The 23,972-nt window shown below is 31.0% G+C and overlaps 1 protein-coding gene and 1 long non-coding RNA gene across 4 annotated transcripts; one reads left to right on the top strand and one right to left on the bottom strand.

Annotated features, from left to right (window-relative positions):
• Window positions 1-8,760: 8,760 nt before the first annotated feature.
• Window positions 8,761-11,405, top strand: LOC106352623 (probable protein phosphatase 2C 23). The gene is made up of 4 exons (XM_013792243.3): window positions 8,761-10,518; window positions 10,604-10,717; window positions 10,833-11,097; window positions 11,179-11,405. Exons 1-4 carry the CDS (start codon window positions 8,977-8,979, stop codon window positions 11,292-11,294), a joined length of 2,037 nt encoding a protein of 678 aa, XP_013647697.2. The 5' UTR covers window positions 8,761-8,976; the 3' UTR covers window positions 11,295-11,405.
• Window positions 11,406-18,062: 6,657 nt separating this feature from the next.
• Window positions 18,063-22,788, bottom strand: LOC125576555. Of its 3 annotated transcripts, XR_007314991.1 has the most exons (7): window positions 22,138-22,784; window positions 21,971-22,042; window positions 21,661-21,872; window positions 21,470-21,584; window positions 21,284-21,393; window positions 20,926-21,124; window positions 18,063-20,839 (listed from the first exon to the last, which is right to left on the bottom strand). It is a non-coding gene; the product is annotated as an uncharacterized LOC125576555 (long non-coding RNA). The 3 variants fall into 3 exon arrangements; XR_007314990.1 differs by having other exon boundaries at window positions 21,661-22,042; window positions 22,138-22,788; XR_007314992.1 differs by having other exon boundaries at window positions 21,971-22,781.
• Window positions 22,789-23,972: the final 1,184 nt, after the last annotated feature.

Genomic DNA, 23,972 nt, shown 5'->3' with positions numbered 1-23,972 from the left:
AGAAGCCTTATGTGTGCTAAGAAAGTTATCTCACCAATTTAAGGTATGAAATCGAATTTTTTTCCAGATCTGTTCGTCAGACGACTTACATGGGAAGTTGTCTGGCAGTAGACGACTTACCTGGAAGTTGTCTGGTCAACGCAGAAGTTATTTTTGCAATTGACTTTGAAATCTGTTTTCTGAGACGACTGAAAGTTAAGTCGTCTGATTTTGTTTGGTTACAAAAAATTTCCAAAGAACCTTGACGACTTACATTTCACTGGTCATAGGTCAGTTTTGCATTTGACTTGATTATTTCAGAATTTTGACTTTTCCAGACGACTTACATTTCAGTCGTCTGGTGAAAATTGAAATATCAATATTTTATTAACACTATACGACTTACAATTAAGTCGTTATAGGTTAGTTTTGCAATTGAAAAAAAAAACTTCAATATTTAATTATACCCAGACGACTTACAATTCAGTCATCCGCCCGACGATTTACATGTAAGTCGTCCATGATTTTATTCCGAGATTCTGGTCAAACCTCGTAAATCCTGGACGACTTACAAGTAAGTCGTCTGACGGACGACTGAATTGTAAGTCGTCTATATATAATTAAATATTGAAGTTTTTATTTTCAATTACAAAACTAACCTATGACGACTTAATTGTAAGTCGTCTAGTTTTAAAAAATATTGATATTTTAATTTTCACGAGACGACTGAAATGTAAGTCGTCTAGGAAAGTCAAACTTCAGAAATAATCCAGTCAATTGTAAAACTAACCTATGACGACTGAAATGTAAGTCGTCTAACTTTTTTAGAGTTTTTTTTTAACCAAACAAAAGTAGACGATTTATTTTTCAGTCGTCTCAAATAACAGATTTCAAAGTCAATTGCAAAAATAACCTCTGCGTTGACGAGACGATTTATATTTTAGTCATCTGGAATACTTAGATTGAAGTCGTCCGCGTCGACCTAAATAGATGACTCTCTGGAAGTCTACTAGATGACCTCCGTGGATGTCGTCTGTGTCAATGTTTAATAAACTTGCATTTTCTCTAAAACTATAAAGACTTTTTAACATTTACTTGTTAATTCATGTTTATTAATGAATATTTGGGCTACTGAATGAAATTTATAACTTAATTGGTGATATTTATGAGGTTACCAACATTCACGTTAATTAAACTTTCTAACTGATCCGAGAAGACTTCAGTGGAAGTCTTCTCCGCTAGTTTTTAAGTCTTCTACGTTAGTTTTTGAATAACTTGTATTTTTAAGAGTGATAAGTAACTTCAAGATATGTAAAACTCATATCTACAAAATATGTTCTCTCCCCTAGTTTTACTAAATTTGACTAAGTAAATAATATGATATGCAAGCTTATAAAAAAATATGATATGCTTTGACTAGTTGCTATTGTTTGTTTCCATCTCTTAAGTATTATTGTTATAGACAATAATGATGATTATTGTTATGAGTTGGAAGAAGGGTTAAAATGCTTCTTAAAATGTTGTATCAATATGAAAAAACCAACATTCTTGTTTATTAAGATGAGAAAAAGGCCATTGGAGTTTATTATTGCATATGAGAGATCTAAAGATAAGAAAAGGCTACTGAAGTCTATTATTTCATTGATTTGTAAATGTGTAAACATATTGTTAGCACATGTATTACATCTTTGGAAAATATTATTACTGATTTTACAAAAAATTCACAACTAAAAGAGTACACATGCAATTCACAAAACAGACCACAAACAAAACTATTATAGATCATTCTTCTACAAAGACAAGCTTGGACTCCACTTGATATGGAAGAAGACTTTGTGAGAAGACTTCCAGGAAGTCCAGACGACTTTTAGGAAGTCCAGACGACTTCCAGACGACTTCCAGAAAGTCCAGACGACTTTCAGGAAGTCCAGACGACTTTCAGGAAGTCCAGACGACTGAAGTGGAAGTAGTCTGGAAGACTTCCTGGAAGTAGTCTGGAAGACTTCCTGTAAGTCGTCTAGTGCATTATATTTTAGACGACTAACAGGTAAGTCGTCCCAGAAGTCTTCCAGATCTGAAAAACCTGCATATAAAATCCAGAACTGAAAAACCTGCATATCCAAAAACGTTCAAATGGCTTAAAAACAGAAAAAATGAGTGGAAGATTAGATAAATCTACCTTTATAGAACACACAAAAATACATATCTAAAATTAATAGATCTACCTTTAAATGAGTGAAAGATGAGTACCATCTGATTAAAAACCTGCAAAAAAAATAGATTAATAAGAAAGACATGAGACAAAACTGAATAATTCATATAAAGTTTGGTGTTTTCAAGTCAAAGAGATTAGAGTGGGTTTGGAGAGTTTTAGTTTGGGAAAAAAAGTAAGAACTTTATACAACAAGGAGTTACCAAATGAAGAAAAATCAGACATAAAACTTACCAAAACGCTCAGATCTATTATGAAATGGAGACTTCGTCAGAAGACTTCCATGAAGTCCAGACGACTTCCGGGAAGTCCAAACGACTTCCTGGAAGTCCAGACGACTTCCTGGAAGTCCAGAAGACTTCCTGGAAGTCCAGACGACTTCCTGGAAATCTTCCAGAAAGTCGTCTGGAAGACTTCCTCGAAGTCGTCTGGACTTCATGGAAGTCATCTGGACTTCAAATCCAGATCTGAAAAACCTGCATATCCAAAAACGTTGAAATGACTTAAAAATAGAGAAAATGAATGGAAGATTAGATAAATCTACATTTATAGAACACACAAAAATACATATCTAAAATTAAGAGATCTACCTTTAAATTAGTGGAAGATGAGTACCATCTGATTAAAAAAATGCAAAAGAGATAGATTAGTAAGAAATACATGAGATAAAACTGAAAAATTCATTTAAAGTTTGGTGTTTTCAAGTCAAAGAGATTAGAGAGAGGTTGAAGAGTTTTAGAAAGATGAACATTACATTTTTGTTGCAGCCATTCGAGAGGAGGAGAGAGAATGTGTAAATTTTTCTTTATATAGGGAGACAAAAATCTAATTAGGTTAAATATTTTTGATTCAAACGACTTCCTAGACGACTTACTTGTAAGTCGTCCAGAAGAGTTTAATATTTTTAGCGGGAAACTAAAATAGAAGACTTTCGAGACGACTTACAAGTAAGTCGTCTGGTTTAATTTATATAAGCGGGAAAATAATTTTTTTTTAAATTTTAGGCAGGAATATTTGGACGACTTACATATAAGTCGTCTGTTTTAATTTCTTCACCAGACGACTGAAATGTAAGTCGTCTAGACCCTAAACATAACCCTTAAACTTAATTAACTAAACACTTCATAAAATCAAATTAAACTTCAAAAGTGTTTACTATACACAAAAATAAACACGTATAGGTAAAAAAATTAATTTTTCAAAAAAACATTCAAGCTTTCCAAAATCTAACCCTAAGAATACATAAAATACTCCAACATATGTTGCCAAACGCTAGACCAAAGAATACTATGATTCATTACTTACACTCATCTATGTTGAAAACAATTCAATTTTGTTATATTTTAATTTATATCACTTAAAACTGTTTATAATTACATGATTTTAATTTTTCGCTTATCAAAATATTTTTTTAAAAATTTATAAATTATTTTTAAGATCAGCTACACCAGAAGACTTACTTTGAAGTTGTCCAGACGACTTCCAACATCTCAGACCACTCAGACGACTTACTAGGGTTATATTCGTAAAAATAGCTTCTGTTTTTTTGTTTAGTCATAAGGGACTGTGCTGTAATTTCACAAGGCTTTTAGGTTAGTTTTGCATTTTATTCAAGTTTGAGTATAGGTTTGGGGTTAAAGTCAAGTTGTGGATTAGTTTTGGCAAATTCCCCTAAAAACATAGATTTTATGTTGAATGTTGTTTTAAAATTGATGTATCTTTCAATATCACATTAATTATTGTGTTTTTTCCAAAAAATGTTAAGTGATGTGTTAAGAGAAAATATCTAAAGATGCTTCTTTTCATAATGATGTATTTTTCCATCATAAAAAACTGTAAATATTTTTAAAGAATTATCTTTCGTTTAAATATGTGTCTTTTTATTTTAAAAATTACATATATATATATTTAAAAAATATACAAATATCTAAAAATATATATTTTCTAAAAACTGCATAAGTTTTTAATGAGATTTTAAATTCTATTTTCATATCTATTTGTATAAATGAGCTCCCATGCGATATCACGTGGATTCTTTACCTAGTGATACCTAATGAAACACAAAACTAAAAGTATCTGGATTTATAGAGTTAACCATCTATTTTCTCCTCATAACTATCATATAGCACTATGTCCACACGAAATTAAGGCCTTGTTCTATATATCCATCAAACGAATATTAAATATCAATTTCTCTACGAAGTCAAAGTCCGAATTGTATTTTCCCTCAAATTAAAAGTTTGAAATCTATTCACACATACCATGAAATAAAACCCAAAACTTGAAAATCCAAAAGTTTAAAATCTCCAAATCAAAATCATTAACTATAAGATAATCTGGTTCTTTCGATTTGATGATTTGGTGATTTTGATCCTTTAGTTTATGAATTTTGGATTTTATTTTGGATGATTGAAGGATTAATTACTTTAATTGGGTATTTTCTTAGTTTTATTTAGGTTTTGATTAGTGTCTACTGGTTAGGCATGTATTGGTACACAACAAACCGAGCTTAATCATGGTTTGTGTGTGAATGGATTTCAAACTTTTAATTCATGGATAAATAAAATTCAAACTTTGATGGGGATATATAGAATGAGACCTTAATTTCGTGTGGACGTGGTGATTATATGATAGTTATGAGGAGAAAATATATTGTTAACCTTATAAATATAGACATTTTTAGTTTCGTGATTTGTTAGGTATTGTAACAAATTTGAGATTCAAATCTATCTTAAGATTTAATAAGCCGTACATAACTTATTTTCAAGTGCCGTACTTAACCTAACCTATTTAAAGTTGAGAGTAATTGTGTCGAAATTAGAAAAAAAAAATTGAGATATAAATGGAAAATATATTCAATTCTACTTATATATTTTCTTTCCAAAGTTTGAGTTTTAAAGATTTAAGGCAAGTTAAGATGGAATTGCACTTCGCAACAATTAGTCGCAAATCATCATAAATTTGTATATTTTATAAACTACCAAATATCCAATCAACCTCATACTAGATATGTGAAGATTTATCACATCTTTACAAACATATCATCTAAAATTGATTAGATTTTCATTGAAGAAAAGTTGGTCATAATAAACCTCAAATTCTTTTCAAAATGCATATAACCAGTGATTGACAAATGATAAAGTTAATGTGTGCCTTTTAATGGTGCACAAAATCTAAAATCAAATTTAAACGTTACAAAGTAACTGATACTTTCCATATTTCTTTTGTTTTACTCGAGACTGATTCTTGACATATTTGCAACGTGTTTGCCGAATCCGTTCAAATATTTTAAAATGTACAATGCACCAGCTTTTTATGCCCGTTGAAACAAAAACGTAAACCTCAAAAATTTCACGTGGAACAACATGAATGGATTATGAAAAATCTCAAAATGTAACGGATTCTTAGTGGGATTGGTGATTACCCCTTTTCTATAATATTAAACGTAAAATGAAGATGACAAAAAAACGTAAAATGAATTTGTAACGGATCAGCCAATTACTCAATTCATCTTAAATTTTGACTCAAATTTTGTATGTTGAACTAGAGAATATCCCAAAGTAATTGTAACGTTAAAACCATTTTATTCCATTCAACTTATTTGGTTTTTTCTTGAATAAATTTAAATACATAGCAGTCTAATTCTTTTCTATTCTATTTAGCTAAAGAAGGACTTCTAATAATATTTTATTTTCTAGTACATATAATCTTCATGTATTTCTACTATCTTGTACACTACCCTACGTTGCACGGAAGCTTCATCGGACGTCCGCTTCCCACTTCGGAACCGGAATCGGAATCGGAACCTTATGGAAGCTTACAGAATCTCGCTTCCAAAACGTTTCTAAAATATTTTCTTTAAAAATTTGTTGGAAGCTTACGATTCCGTTTTGGAATCACGCTTCCGTTTTGGAATCACGCTCACCGTGTAAAATACATTAATCATAAAATATTCAGTCAAAAAACGGTAATTCATATTTACTTTTGGATAACAACTATACTATATAAAATGAATTTGTAATATAAATTAAGTTTTAATATTTTCAAAAAGAAGCTGATATGTTTGGAAAGTAAGAAAACTTGAAGAGTCTAATTTACCAAGTATAAAATTCATATATATATATATATATATGGATTTACTTTAATGTAGCAAATCACAATAAATAAGGTTGAATATATATATATATATATATATATATATATTCAACCTTATTTATTGTGATTTGCTACATTAAAGTAAATCCAACCTTAAAAATACGACACTTTATATTTTTATTTATTGGGATTTGCTAAGATTTTTTTTAAAAAAAATTAGATCGAATTGCCATTTTGATTACAATCTATCTCAAAATTTACTAAGCCGTACACAACTTATTTTAAGTGTCATACTTACCTATGTATATATTTAGCGATGAGTGTATTGTATCTAAATTATTCAACTTTGAGACAAATTGAGGCATAAATGACAACTATGTTCAATATATTACATATGTTGTTCATTCTAGATTTTGAGTTTTAAAAATTTAAGGTATGTTGAAATGGATTGGCTCGCAACAATTAGTTGCAGATAATTACAATTTTGTATGTTTTAGTAAACTATCAAATATTCAAATGTAAGCATATGTAATATATTTTTAGCATGTAACATACTACAAGATGCCACCTCTTTTTTTTTTGAACAACAGATGCCACTTCTTTAAACACTGAGTTTTATTTTATATTGTAGGAAAATAAACAAAACACCAACATTGTTATTCCGTATCAACATTCAAATGCACCATTTTATTGTGTTTTAAAAATATTTGAGTTCGTTTTTATATTTCTAAGCATTTTTTCCCAAATTCCCAAATAACTTTACAATGTAACTTTCTATTTTTAAAAAGTTTGCAACAAAATTTTGAAAACAAATGTCTGCTACTGTACGATGCTAATGTAATATACTGTGTATATATGTATGATAAATTACTTCTCTTTATTGTAGAACCAATCAAATCGTAAAACAAAAGATATGATTCCACCATTCGAATCCTTCTCGCGTGATTTAGAATAGTAATTATCACAACCTCCAACTACAATATATAAATATAGACCACCCACTCAAGAAAATCAAAATTAACAATAGACTTATAATAATTATCCAAAAAAAACATTTAGAGTACGTTTTAAGTTTTTAGTTGGACAAATTGTAGTATAAAAATAAGAAATAAAGTATAAATTTAATATTTATGACATAGGAGAGATAGTGATGGTTAAGCAGCGGGCAAGAGCTGAGAGTTGACGAGAATTTATGAAATAACGAAGAGTCAGTGATCAACTGACGTGTGGCACACTCTTACACTCCTCACGAGATCCAACGGTGATCGAAGCACATTGAAGTAGTGTAAATTTGAAGGAAACTGTAGCTGTTTTGACTTTCAGAGCTTTCCTTAATTGGTCTTTAATCTTTTTCTACAGTCTTTGAGTTTTTAATCCCTAAAATGGTCAGTTCAATTTCATTCCCACGCGCACGTTAATGATTTGTTATTTTACTCAATATTTTCTCCATTTTCTTTAAAGTATCGCTTTGATATTTTTTATGCATATTAAAAAATAATTGAAATGTATATATATATTTATTAATTACACATTTTAACCAATAATATTTAAAATAAATAAAATTATTTAAAAATCAATATAATTTACAAGTAATATTAATTTAGAACTTAGTGTATTTTGCAGGAAAATTATAAATCGACATTTTTTGTATATCAAAATATTTTTAAATATTTTTTTTTAATAAAATAAAAATTAAATTTACTTAAACAAATCAATCTAGTTTTTAGAATAAAATAATAAATATTTTTTTATTGAGTAGATATCAATTATCCAAGTATATCAAGATAAATTTTTATTATTTAGAATATCTAAATTATATTTTTGTGGTGAAAACTGATAAAATCTTATCTATTAAGCAAAACTATTTATAGCATCTACAATTATGAAAACCTATGAATTTTATTTTCTCTTGTAAAATACATATTTAACATATAAAAATAAAAATTTATGTATATCCATCAACTTTTTAAATCTATTTTAAATACTATTGATAATATTTTAAATATAACATTTTAACAGATTTTGATGCAAAATTTACAAAAGAAAAACCATTACTTAAATAGTTGATATGATAAAAATTATCTAAATAAAATGAGCGTTATACCAATTCAAGTTTGAAATTTCAGAAGGTCCCCCAACTATCTCAGTTTATCTATTTTGACCGAATATAAAAACCAACTTCTAAAAGCGATCTAAGTGTGAACGTGCAGTGGACGCGCTTCCTTACGAGGGTGAACAAAAGACACACATTTCAAAATCCACCCCTGAGTTAAGAAAACTGCAACCCTGCCTTAGCCACGAGTCAACCCCTTTGGCGTCGAAAGAGCTCGGTGCAAAAATTAATTTGTCTTTTTTTTTCAAAACAAAAAGTTTTATTTCTTTCATCCTCATCAATTCTTTCCCCTTTTCAGATTTAAAAACACAAAAACAGAATAATATTATAATATCTCATATATATTTTTTCTTTATATTCTCTTTCCCTTTTATAATTTCCACTCAAAAAAATCATTTTCGTTACACAGAAGTCAACTCTCTCTCTTTCTCTCTCTCTCTCTTACATCTTCTTCAACCCCTGTCTACCATGTCTGAAAAACTTCAATTGTAATCTAACCTTTTGAATTTCTCTAAAACTCATCAGTTTTTTCAATTCTCAAGAAATTTGCTTTTGGTCTTTATCGGCGGCTACTTAGATGGGTAACGGAATCACGAAGCTGAGTAAATGTTTCACCGGCGGAGGAGAAACTCGCCGGAAAAAAGAGATGAAGATTCTTGAACCGGATCCTCTCGACGAAGGTCTTGGCCACTCCTTCTGCTACGTCCGACCCGACCCGACCCGAGTTTCATCTTCCAAAGTTCACTCAGAGGAAGACACAACGACGACGACGTTCCGTACCATCTCCGGCGCATCGGTGAGCGCGAACGCCGCGACTCCTCTCTCCACCTCCCTCTACGATCCGTACGGGCACATCGACAGAGCCGCCGCGTTCGAGAGCACGACGTCGTTCGCGTCGATCCCTTTGCAACCGATACCCAGGAGCTCCGGTCCGATCGTTCCCGGTTCGGGTCCGTTAGAGAGAGGATTTCTCTCCGGTCCGATCGAGAGAGGGTTCATGTCCGGTCCGATCGACGGTTTAGGTTTATTCTCCGGTCCGCTCGGCTCCGAATCAGATCAATTCCAGCGCAGCTTCTCTCACGGTTTAGCTAACCGGTTCGGGTCGAGAAAAGGATATCTAGCTCGGGTTCTCCGTCGAGCGATCTCGAAGACGATTAACCGGGGACAAAACTCCATCGTGGCTCCGGTTAAAACGGTTAAAGAACCCGACTGGGTATTCGGGTCGGATAAAACCCGGAACCAGCATCACCAACAACCGCACAACGAGAATCTCACGGTGAACAGCTTGAATTTCAGTAGCGAAGGGAGCTTAGACGACGACGTATCGCTCGAAAGCCAGAATCTTCAGTGGGCTCAGGGGAAAGCCGGGGAGGATCGTGTACACGTCGTCGTATCGGAAGAACATGGATGGCTCTTCGTCGGAATCTACGATGGATTCAACGGTCCAGATGCGCCGGACTATCTTCTCTCTCATCTGTATCCAGCTGTTCATCGCGAGCTCAAGGGATTGCTATGGGACGATCCCAAACTCGACGCAAATCCTTCCTCTGATTGCGTTGATCAGGACAGTAACAATCCCTGTCCGAGCGAAAACTGTGAGAAAAAGTCAAAGAACGATGGTCGGAAGTCAACGAAATGCGAAGAAAGTCAACGACGGTGGAGATGCGAGTGGGATCGAGAAAGGCTCGATCTCGACCGTTTATTAAAGGAAAAAATCAACAAGAGGACAAACGGGTCGGATCCGGATCCGGATCCGAACTCTTCGGACGTGTTGAAGGCTTTGTCGGAAGCTCTGAGGAAGACGGAAGAAGCGTATCTAGAGAATGCAGACATGATACTCCACGAGAATCCTGAGCTAGCTTTGATGGGTTCTTGTGTTCTTGTGATGTTGATGAAAGGCGAAGATGTTTATTTGATGAATGTGGGAGATAGTAGAGCGGTGCTTGGTCAGAAAGCTGAGACTGAGTACTGGATGGGTAAGATAAGACAAGACTTGGAACGAATCAACGAAGAAACTATGATTGATTTCGATGGTACTTGTGAAGGAGAACGAGCTGGCTTGGTCCCGAACCTATCTGCTTTTCAGCTTACTGTTGATCATAGCACAAACGTAGAAGAGGTAAAGAAGCTATAGCATTTAAAATTTGTAAGAATTGGTAAAATGTCGAACAGTTTTGATGAAATCCAGTTTTGTTATTATTCAGGAAGTTGATAGAATAAGAAAGGAGCATCCAGATGATGCTAGTGCTGTGTCGAATGAACGTGTTAAAGGTTCGTTGAAGGTCACAAGAGCTTTCGGTGCAGGTTTCCTCAAGCAGGTACATGTCACATTCATCATCTCTTGATTCTTGAACATTATTCGGTCACTAGTCTATAGGCAAGACTTTTGTATCTGCAACATAATCTAACTTTTGGGATATACAATCTTTGCAGCCAAAATGGAACAATGCGCTTCTCGAAATGTTTCAAATCGATTACATAGGGACGTCTCCTTACATCAATTGCTTGCCAGCACTTTACCACCATAGATTAGGCTCTAAGGACCAGTTTCTGATACTATCATCAGATGGTCTCTACCAATACTTCACTAATGAAGAAGCGGTTTCAGAGGTGGAACTCTTCATCACCTTACAACCTGAAGGTGACCCGGCTCAACACTTGGTTCAAGAACTTCTTTTCCGGGCTGCCAAGAAAGCTGGTAATATATCGAAAAACCTCGATGATATTCTTTGATTCCAAGTATTGAGTGTGGTTTCTAAATCTTTATTGATCTTTCTAGGTATGGATTTTAATGAACTGCTTGAGATACCACAAGGGGAACGGAGACGGTACCACGATGATGTTTCTATTGTAGTGATCTCTTTAGAAGGAAGAATGTGGAAGTCTTGTGTATAAAGTATAATCAAAACTATATCATGAACAGAGAGAAACTCTGAGTAAGACGTGCAAATATGTATTATGTTAATAATAATTATTAAGAAAAAAGTTTTGGCTCTGGAACTAAAACACAAGTCTCATTAAACACAAGTCTCACATGTCATGCTTTCATCTATCTGTTTTTGATTATCTTTGTTTCTCCATAAATACATATCCAACAACGAATCCTAGTCTGCAGAACCCAATCTTTGACTTATAATTTAAGACGTTTTTTATATAGATTCGACATTTGTGGAAATCTATTCGTCAATGCAAGCTATTGAAGTGGTTATGTGTCTTCCAACTCCTAACTGTAATGGAATAGAGAAGTAAATGTAGGGAGATGAAGAAGAGGATGTGGTGGGTATGAGATGGAGAGAGTTAAAGAAGCTATCTACTCTTGTTCTATTTATGGTTTTAAATTGCTCTTCACTTAACTCGCTTACTTCCCACCAAATCCTGGTCTCGTCTCGTGCTGTTTATGTACTGGTTTCCACCAGTACAAGCAACACAAGTTTGGATCTTTATGTGCGTAGTCCCCATTGTACATTTCTCAAGTCTCAATCTTCAATTTTACAATGTGTACTATCGTTTTGGCCTCCATAAAGTTGTATATTAAGTTCAACTAAATATGTTGAGCAGGTGTTTGTTTTCAGTTTTATATACGTAGATATTTATTGTAGATCATTAATAGTATACATTTTTAAAAAGTTAATTATATATTTAAATGTTTATATAACTATTTCAAATAAAATAATTAAGACTATTATGGTTTATCTATTGTAGTTAATCAATTGTATAAAACCATCATTTGTATTTGTTGCTTCTTATTATATATTTATCTTATTGTATTTGCATTTAGTTATTAAACATATTAATATATGTATGAAACAACATATTTGAAAATTATTTTGTATTTAATTTATGCTAAATTATGACCCGCCTTTCAAAGATAGATTTTTTCGGCATTTTTTTTTATAATTTTATTCATTTTAGATAATATATTATTGTATATAGAAAAATCTTAATTTTATACATGTAATATATAGTTTATTAATGTTAAGTCGTTTTGTCATCGTATTATATTTTTAATATGAGTATTTACATTTATGAAAGTAAAATTTATGATGTTTAATTCAATATAATAATTTTATTTTAACATTTTTGATTATGAATATAAAATCGATAAAAATAGGATAGAATTTATTCATTTTATAAACGATAATTGAACATAAATATTTATAATTATATAGTTTGCTAATCTTAACCCGTGTTACCAACATATTATATTTTTGAACATAAATATCTATAATTATGAAAATAAATTATATAATTTTACCATATTTAGCTCCATATAATAATTTTCTTTTAATACAATTGATTATACTTATATAATAGATAAAAATGGGATATAATTTTACTTTTTATTTTATAAATGATAACTAAATATATTAATGTATAGTAATATTTAAAAACTAATTACAAAATTAGTGAAAATATTTACATATAATTTTTGAAAAATAAGATCTTGTTAAAATATTTTCAAACAGATTTGTTAGATTTTTTAAATTTATATTTTTATATTTAAAATAAAAAGATATCAAAATATATTATGATTAAAGTAGTTCAAAGATTTTATGTGGTATTCGTTTTAATAAAATACATTTTTTTAAATGATTCATAATAAAAAAAAATCACATATGAAAAAAATCATGACTTCTATTTTAATAGAATATAAAATAACAGTTGCTTATATGTTGATTATGCGGCTAAGAATATGGCATCGTGAAAGAAACAAATCCATGTTATATTTTCTTCCAAAAGCTAATTTTTTTGTTAGTTAATTTTTTCGGAAAACATGAATGTAGAAAACATTTAGTGATTTTGATTTATTACTTTACTATAACCTTAGTTTTATTGATTATCTAAGAATTTTGTTATCGGTAGTTATGAATCTAATTATGCCTAGTATACCAAGAAGATATGATTTATTCCGTTTGACAACTGATATGACGACCATTTCTTAACTGCTTAATTTTGGTTATACCTGTCAAATGGTTAGACCATCTACAATGCTACACTAAAATTTACTCTATATTTCATTCTAAAATAGAGTAACTCTATTATAGAGTTGGATTTGCTCCAATGGTTCACTCTATAATAGAGTTACTCTATAATAGAGTGGAATATAGAGTAATCTTGTTTTTTTACTCCAAATATAGAGTGAAAAAATAAGATTACTCTATATTTCACTCTATTATAGAGTAACTCTATTATAGAGTGAACCATTGAAGCAAATTCAACTCTATAATAGAGTTACTCTATTTTAGAGTGAAATATAAAGTAAATTTTAGTGTTACATTGGAGATGCCCTTAGAGCATCTCCAACTCCACTCTATTTTTCACTCTAAAATAGAATTTAAAATAAAAAATGCTCCAATAGTATTCTATTTATCACTTTGTAATAGAGTGAAAAATAGGTTTACTCCAAATATAGAGTAATTTGTTTTTTTTTGTTGATCATTCTATTTTCTACTCTAAAATAGAGTACTATGGAACAAACTCAAACTCTATTATAGAGTTACTCTATTTTAGAATAAAAAATAGAGTAAGCCATTGGAGATGTTCTAAGGCTGACAATTGGTCGTCCATGTCAAAATCTAATTGGATTTCTTTTGGTTAAATTCATTGAGTTATAATTGATCAAAAATCAGAAGATTAATTAACCCGTGAGCGTTAGTGGATTTGGGCTCTCGGTCTAATAATCACACAAAACTAAGATTCCTATATCACATAATACTTACCGTTTTCCAAAAGGGATAATAGCTTTTCTCATAGTTTATGAAATCATATCAAGAATTCTGTGCAGTGCCACTTTCATATAGTTTAACTTAAATTACTTATAAAATACATTAAATAAATATATGATTTAGTGTTTTTCACTAAAGACAAATAAACTCATATAACACTGGGTTGTCTTTTGTTGACTATTAACTATGACTGTATTTGTACTCATATAACATGCATTAAATATTTTAGAAATAAAATAAAATATACAGATACAAATAAATATTCATATATAACATCTTTTTTTCTTTTTGCTTTACATGTATAATCAGAAAACGATGCATTGATAATAATTACATAAACACATTGTATGATATGTGTACATGATGAAATATAGATTATAGAAATTCTAATCATAAAGCTTTTTTTGGACGTCTAATGCATTAATAATAAAAGTTAGGTGTTACATGGTGATATTGCAGTTTCGCAAGGCACATTTTGCCAAAGCATCAGCTGCTGAGTTTTTCTTAGAGGTACATAACATAAAGAAAATACAACGAGGTCACAAGCTAAATTTTGGATATCATGAAGAGTTTCAAAAAGTTTCTTTGATTGATTCCCGTTTGTTGATAGCTCGAGTAAAAACCTGAGCGTCTGACTCAGTGCCGGTCCGGACTTATCAGGTGCCTAAAGCGTATTTAAAAAATATGCCATTTAAATATATTATTTTTTCTATATTTTTAAAATAAGTAATAAAAATATTATTATATTATTAAAATTAAATTTTTAAAAGAAAGAAAATATGAAAAAAAATATTTCATGTTTTTTTTGGAAAATTATTTTTCAGCATCGAATATGAAAATATTACAATAATTTATGTTTGTTAGAATGTCATTTAAAAAAAAGCTACAGAAACCTATAAAAGAAAGAGAGGAAAAAAAAACTTACATGACATATGCAGCTATTCAGATGAATATCAAATTAAAACAAACTTATAATATGAAGAATTGATCATTTGAGTTTTTAATTGCTATAGTTTCTTTAGCTATTAGAGCAAGAATAAGAAATACACAAAGAGACGTGAAGAAAGTAAATGTAATTGTTATTAATACAGCAAAATAAATAATTAGGTTTTGTTTAATTAATCTCACACTTTTTAATATAACATGTATAAATAAAGAAACTGTAGTTGTTAGATTAAATAAATGTTCCTATTTGTATTAATGAATAAATCTAGAATGAAACAGAATAATATAAAAGGACAAAATATTATTATAAAAAAGGGAGCAAGACGTCAGATTCGAACTCGTGCCCTGATAATCATGTGGACAAGCTAAGAACCACTAGCCTAAGGTGAAACTACAAGAATAATTTGGCGCCTTTAAAATATGTTCAATTTTTGGCGCCTAAAGCCTTTGCTTTATGGACTTTACCCCAGGGCCGGGCCTGGTCTGACTTGATGATGATGTTCAGTTGGAGTATCCGTTAGCTTGGGCGTGAAGTAAGGCTTCTCTAATCACTAGTCCTTCTGCCTGAAGTGCAGAGATGACGTTCCTTTCCACTGTTGCTCCTTGAAGAACAGTTCTCTGTAGAGTCCGAGAAGATCCAAGCCAGTCCCGCTATTCCTTTACCCACGCAGCGTCTGTGTTGATGGTGATGGTGTCGGCATGAGGGGTTGATGGAGGGGGTTGCATTGCTGGAGAGTTTCGTCGGGTGGAGTGATTGGAGATAGTTGTGTGTCTCGCCATTCACGTGCATCCATTACTGCCTCTGCGAGGGATTGTTTTGGGGGTAAAAACCCTGTTTTCAAAGAGCTTAAGATTCATGGTGATCCAGATGTTCCAAACGATCCATGGGAACAAAGGGCCAAGCATTAGCTTCCTTGCTGTCTTGAGGGATAAGGTGAAGTCTGCCGCATTGCCGATATTGGATATGTTAGGATAGGAGCTGAGTTCCAAATCGAGGTTGTGAAACAGCAGGTCAGGAACAAATGCGTAGCAGTCTCTTGCATTCCACAATGTGTGCACATCATGTTAGACAAGTGGCCTCTGGCTTCTAAATTAGTATCGAAGGGTAGGACGCCATTGATAATTTTCCATAAGAATACTTTCTATTTAGGCGGAATAGGTACGTTCCAGAAGTTGAAATCATAAGTTATAGAATTGTCTAAAGAAAGTAAGAAATAATTCATCCAGTCGCAGGTCATCTGGCTTGGTACCAAAGGCGCTAGGCTCTGTTTCTGCTCAATCGCAGTATGGTATCCTGTTTTGGTGGAGTATTCGCCAGTCTTCGTCGGAAACCTATAGAATTTGTCTCGGACTCCTGTTTTGCTTGGTTTGATTATATTTATATCAGCACATTGTGTACACTTATGCTTTGCGGTCTCATTTTCGTGGCCAGTTTATTTCCTCATCTCCACAAAACGATTACGTCAATCTCTCAGTTGCTTGAGCAACAAAGGTTCTCTTCATCTTCAAGTCTCAGAACTATCTTGAAACTTCTTGTGCAAGTTATTCTTTATTGCTCCTGCTTGTGGAAAGAGAAAAACTCACGCATCTTCAGGTTAACTTCATCTCTGAGGGTGTGCTCTTCTCCATGGTGGAATGGTTAATGAGGGACTGTTGTAATTGATTCCTCCTGCGATATAATGCCTCAACTATATTAACTGTATTTAAACTGTTAGATAATCATAGTCGGTGATAAAATTACTATTCTCATCGCTATTACAAAACCGTGCATGAAGTCTTTGCCTTATACGGCTCCTCAGGGGCCATAAATAAATATAAGGACCAGATTAGTATTATTTAGATGGATATAATGTGTTCTAAAATGGATTAAATAAAAATATATATGGGGTCCCGAATTATACCAATAGAATTATGTCTGCTCAAAAGTCTAAAAAAACGCGCTTCTAAATTCATCTCATCCTTTACAACTTTTAATTTCTATTTGTTGAGTAATAATTTAATCTTTTAATAAAGCATTCCTTGTAAAAATAAAAGTAGGTATTTCAGCCCATCGTGGTTTTTAACTACGAAAAAGGATGTTTAGTTTATTATTCATGATAGAAATTCTATTTTTTTTTCCAAAATCTAACAAAATAAATATCCTTGTTTCGTTCCTATTCTTCTTTCTTTTTTAGGATAAAAGTCGCTGGACTTAAAAAAAAAGAAAACTATTTCGTTTCTGATAGTCATTACATTTTTTGGTGGATGAGAGCATACTCTGAATCAGAATCTTGGGGAGTATTGCCTGATCATTTTTACTAATTTTAAACCCTAATTAACCTTCTTTTTTTGGTTATCGTATGTTATGCATAAATATTCTTTTCAATTTGGTTAATCTCTATTACAAATTCTTTGTGTATTTTGGTGTTTCTAACCATATACATGTAACGAACTGAAAAAGTGTACAAATGTGAATATAAATTGAGTTCTACAGATTTTCTTTCTTTTTTATAAAGAGCTAATGAATACTTGTTGTTTATAAATATATATATATATATATATATATATATATATATATCTTTATCACCACTAAATGGATATTTTAAAAAATACATTATTCATTAAATGGCAAAAGGCTCTTATACCATTGTTTTCTATATATATAAAATAAATAAATAAAAAAATAAAAATAAATATTTTTTTTTTTGTTTTCGAATTGTACTTTTCAAATTCAAACTTTTATAAATTTCTTTTTTGAACTTTTTTTGAATTTTTTTTTCAAAATTTCTTTTCGAAAATCGAATATTATTTTTAAAACTTTTTAAATCTTTTTTAAAGTATTTATTTATATATTTATTAGAATCTTAAATTTCACGTTCCAAAAACTATATCCACCATTCAACTCTAAACCCAAATCTAGATTAGTTAATCATAAGGGTATAAATGACTTTTACCCTTCACTTTTAGTCAATGTAAAGTGGTTCGTATAAACATAAAAAAATGTTACTATGAATACTAGGGTCTTTGCCCGGGCTATGCCCGGGTAAATTTCTTCTTATAATTATTAATTAATTTTAGCTTGTTTATTTTTTATAAAAGCATGTATATATATTATTTCAAAATTGACTACCAAAAATATAAGTAATAATACGCAAATTAATTTATTATGTTGTCCAACGAATTTGAAATGAATAAACTCAGAGATTGATTGGTAATGGTGGTAAATGTTTTAGACATTCACTTTTTCTATAAATCTGTTTTTTTTTTAAACAATCATAATTTAGCTTTTAAAATTAAAGATACAGTATAATTTTTTTAAAAAATAATATATTAGTTTTCAAAATCAACTTTTCTAAAGATTTAATTCAGTGCTTTGAAAATAAATATATAACAAAACAATTAAAGCAAAAAAAAACAATTCACAGATTATTTTCTAAAGTAAAACCAAAAACAAAATCCACAGAACAACCTCTCACTCTTTGTTGTTTATTTATTATTAAAACTAGAGATTTTACCGCGCTACGCGCGGTTTGTTTGTTTATAGATTAATGTTTAAAAGATGTAAGTTTTAAATTTTCATACATATAAAAACTTATCTTATATATTGATTATAAATATATTATTCTTTGTGATTAACTATTTTCTATAATTTTTAACCGGTCAAAATTCAGTAATCACAATTTGCTTATTTCGAAGTTTACAATTTACAATTTACAATTATAACCTAGTAAAAATACATTGAGAATGTAAAAAAATAAATATCTTTTAAAACTTTTTTTGTTATCCAAAACATTGATAATTTTGAAATAGAGGGAGTATAACTTAAACATAGAAAAGTTTAAAATAGAGTACTTTTATTATGTGCTATATTATATCATTTATTTGTTTTAATATGATAGTTCAATTTTAAAATGTGTTTGGTATTTATTATTTTGTAAATAAGTGTTTATTATAATACTGTGAAACCTGTGGAAGATTTCATTATAAACGATTTCATGCTTAGATACTACATAAAGTACTTTGGATTGATTATGTGCATTACACATGCAGATATATTTGTCATTAGTATTGTGTATAAAATACACAACCTTGCAATATCGTATGTATGTTAGAGTATAAACATACTTCGATTATTATTTTAGACTCTTAAAGTTAAATATTAAGCAGTTTATGATGGAGGTAGTATAGCGAGAAGCCAAATGCATCAATTGGTAATGATCTAACCTAAATTGACCTTTACACAAATTTAATTGGTATAATATTATAAATAAAGATGGAAATCTAATAATATATACATAATAGACTGGAGGTAACAATTAAAGAAAATCTTCGCAATGTAATTTTTTAGATTTAATTTTTTTTTAATAGCCAAAACTTTCTTTTATAAATAGTAATTGCTATTTAATTATTTTTTCTTAATTTTTGTCCAAAGTCCTAATTTATTATTAATAAATTAGTTAAATAATTTGTTTTTCATGGCAAAATAAAAATTTGAGATTTAAACTATTGACTATAGCCACTTGATTTAAACTATTGACTGTAGCCACTGACCCTAGTTTATTATCTTTATTTTTATGGATTTGTTTAGTTTTCCAATAATTAGTTTATTTATTGTTCTCTTTAGATTTCTATTTAAATATTCAAATTTTGGTACATTCTAATCATTATTAACAGTTAGAGGACATTTAGCGTATAGCTAGCCAACCAATTAGTTGTATATGTATGTATAAGTTTAAGTAGATTTAGAAAATATAATTATAAAAATATGAGATTATATATTTTTTGTTTTGAGAATTTTTTTTACTATTTACAAATTGAAAAGGTAAAACTGTTTTATGGTCGAGTTCTTCATATGTATTTAGTACTGCTTTATTTCGGCTAATTGGAATCTTTTATTTTCTCATTTTTAATACTTGCAAGCCATTTATATAAATTATTTTGATATATATTTTATACATTTAAAATGTAAATAATGTAATATATGTAGCATTGACCATTTTGCATGAACAAAATCTTTCATAGAAATATGTTTTTGAAGGGTTTTTCTATCTTCGTAACCAAATCAACTATAAAATTTAAATTTTATCTGATGATACTTGTTTATTGAAAATCTTTTTCTGATTGTTGAATTTCACTAACCACCTAATGTTGTTGTGTTTAACATGAATATGTCATATAGCAGAAAAGAGGAAAATGTCAATATAAAATATTCACTAAAACAACTTATTTTATTTGAACGTAAAAGTAATTATTTAATGAATCGTGTATTCTTGAGTTTATGTGGCCTTATACATAAAATTTTGGAATTTCTGGAAAAATAAAAATTCAAATTTAGTTGTAAAATATGATGGTTAAAGTCTTAAAAAACTGATTTCTGATTTGAAAATCCATGTCCTTTTTTTCCAGATAACAAAAATAATCCACAACGCTGGCCAGCCACATGTTTTTGTATCCTCTGACATCACAGATGCAAATTTAATAAAAATTATTTACTAAATTTTATATACGATTTGGATGGCCATGAGAAACATAACTCAATTTTAATGCCATGGAACCTTCTCAGCAACAAAACCAAAACCTCAAATGACACTAAACGTGTTTTGAAAAAAAGATCTGCATCTCGAGAAAAGAAACAGGCCATTAATACCTAGTACTCCTTAACTTCCCCCACCACTTCGCTTTCACCTTTTCCACTGAGACACCAGTTTCTTCACTCCCAAGTTTGCTATAAGTATCATTTTGTTTCCCCCTTAGTCTTTCCTCCATAATTTTTTCCCATGTCTTAAACATCTGATTCAACACACAGACACACATTTATATATAGGGATATATGACTATTCTACGGCAAAATTAATGAAAATTAAATCAATCTGCACCTGCTGAAACATATTGATGTTCATGTCGACATGATATTCGTCGGTGTTGAATCTGAGATAACAAATGAGAACCTCTTTGAGTTCTTCCTGGTGGTTGATACCATTCTCTATGATCATCTCGATCACTGCATCTCTAAAATATTTTTGAGGAGCGCTCGACCATTTGGCTACTGCAAAGACTTCCGTTCTCCTCCATCTGCTGCTTCATCAAAAGTTCGAGCTCTCAGTTTAGCCTTCCTTAAGTCTTCAATAGCTCTTAACTTTGCATTTCTAGATGCTCTTTGTTAAAAACTCTAACCTTGATGTTTTTTTTCGTTCTGATCAAAGCAATTTTTTTTTTGTTTTCTTCTAGTCTTACCTTTCCATTCTAGGGCGAGGAGATCCATACTTGTTAATGACAGAGGCAATTTCAGCAGCAGAAAGCGTCCCGGCCAGGACGCTAACTCCAGGAGCAATCAAAAACGTGTCCTGCAAGCAAAAAATGATTCAAGCATTTTGACAGAAACTAATCTCGGTCACTAAGGGTTTTTAATGAAATCTTAACCGGTTTGTTGGGGGCAGGAGCAAGCTTCTTTCTATTCTTCTCGAGTGAGGCTAATCTCTGCCTCCTCCTCCTAAGGAAGTTAATCTTGCAACCAGATCTCAGAACTCTAGTGGTACTGTCAAATAAAAATCTACTAATGAGACAGAGACAGGTGGCGATCAACTAAGCACTAAACACAGAAGAAAACGTACCCAATGTTTCGACCAACAGAGATCTGACCACATATCTTCTCTACTGTAGCTTCTCCTCTGCGAAATTATGTGGTCTTTTTGGATTTTGTTCGAGAAGCTGTTGGTCACGTCTCTCACATCTCTACTTATCTTTATTCGCCTGAATCTTTGGCTTCTGATTTGGATCTTGATATCCATGTGGATCTGCTCGCCCTCAAATCCATTGTTCTAGCCTGAGAATCAAAATACGAAGACAACGTTAAACCAAACCTAAAATGAATTCAAGAAAGTATAAACATAAAATCACATTCAGTTTAGTTAACATATTCACTGGCATATATCTTGACTTTCTGTCGTGTAGCTTCTGAGTTCTCTTATCAAATCTCCAATCAAAAGTTCTGGCCTGATAATCAAAATAAAAAACGTTTAACCCCACTGAAATGGACATGGCTAATCACTCTCAAACTTGATAAAAAAACATAAATCTAAAAACTGCACCTTACAATCGGTGGGGAATGAGTAGGACAGTTGATTGTAAATGCCATGTCTACCATAACCGAACCGAACAGTTTTTAGATAAAACGGACAATCTTTCATACCTGTAGTATCTTTCATACCGGGATTTAATACTTATCCTCCTCCGCCGTTGAATTAAGAGAGAGATAGAGATGACGGTGGTCGGTGGGATAGATGGCTATGGTCCACTATCTTCAGGTCCGACGTCGCTGTGCTCGGCTACACCTCAACGATCTTAAGCCACCGTCGTCTTCCATGGCACACTTCACCTCCACATCTCTTGCCGCGTTGCTTACTCTCAACACAAATCAGAAAGTACTATCAACTATGAAGTAAAGGAAGAGAATGAGAAAAGAAAAGGAGAAACAAAATCTGGATCTAGGAATGTCGAGAGACGGAGAAGACGAAGAGAAAGGGGCCGGGATTCATTTTGGAAAAAGTTAGATTTGTCATTGCCTATCTGACGTGGCGGAGAGCTGTTTTCCTATTGGCTGATTTTATTGTCTGACGTGGACATCCTCTCTGATGCTCATATAACCCTTTTAATATAGTATAGATTAACAAAAAGTGATGAATAGTTAATATTTTTAAGTTTCAGCTAAAATCTTGGGAAATTGTCAAAAATACAATTTTCAAAGTACTACTTTTCATGTTTACACTAACCAATTTTACCCTCATATTTAATGAAAGATAAAAGACATTTATAACCTTTTGATTAACTTTGACAAAAAAAATATATGATTAACTAATCTAAACTTAAAACATCAACTCTGAACCCTAAATCATCAACTCTAAACCTTAAACCATGAAACATCAACTCTAAACTCTAAACCCCGAAACATCAACTCTAAACCCTAAATCCTAAACCTTCAAATTTAAACCCTAAAACATCAACTCTAAACCCTAAAAGTAAATCCTAAACTCAAAATCTAAACTTAAAACATCAACTTTAAACCCTAAATCATCAACTCTAAACCCTAAACCATGAAACATCAACTCTAAAACCTAAATCCCGAAACGTCAACTCTAAATCCTAAACTCTAAACCTTCAGATCTAAACCCTAAATCATCAACTCTAAACCCTAAATTTAAACCCTAAACCCTAAACCCCTAAACCTTCAAATCTAAACCCTAGGGTTTAGGATTTAGGGTTTTGAGTTTAAGGTTTAGAGTTGAAGGTTTAGGGTTTAGAGTTGATGTTTTAGGGTTTAGGGTTAATTTTTTAGGGTTTAGAGTTTACTTTTTAGGGTAAAGTGTTGATAGTTTAAGGTTTAGTGTTGATGGTTTAGGGTTTAGAGTTGAAGTTTAAGGTTTAGGGTCTAGAGTTGATGTTTCGGGGTATAGGGTTTCAAGTTGATGTTTCAGGATTTATGGTTCATATTTAAAGAAAAAAGGATTTAGGATTGATGGTTTTGGGTTTAGCGTTTGTATTTTCAAAAAAAAAAAAGTTTATGATTAACGGTTTAGGGTTTAGAGTTGAGTTTTGAGTAATTAACCCCTTCAGACAAAAATATTTATATTGGAATATTTAGATAATGGTTAATTTTTTTAAAAAAATAGTTTTTGTTGAATTTAAGTGATTGAAAATTAGTTTAAAGTTCTCAAACACTTATTTGTGTTTAATCTAAATACTTATTTATCTGATTATGATTTTTTTCTCGATGCCACACACCAGATTTTATATTATATATTATAAATACATAGTTTTATTGTTAATTTGTATTTTAATAAATTTCAAATTAATCTTTTCGTGACTTCTTAAAAAATATTCTCAACAAAATATTTTGCATAAGATATTGTGAACTTTTCTTATATAT

This window comes from Brassica napus, chromosome A7 (genome assembly GCF_020379485.1).
Source record: "Brassica napus cultivar Da-Ae chromosome A7, Da-Ae, whole genome shotgun sequence".
In the NCBI taxonomy this organism is placed as follows: domain Eukaryota; kingdom Viridiplantae; phylum Streptophyta; class Magnoliopsida; order Brassicales; family Brassicaceae; genus Brassica; species Brassica napus.
This window is presented reverse-complemented; position numbering and strand designations above follow the sequence as displayed.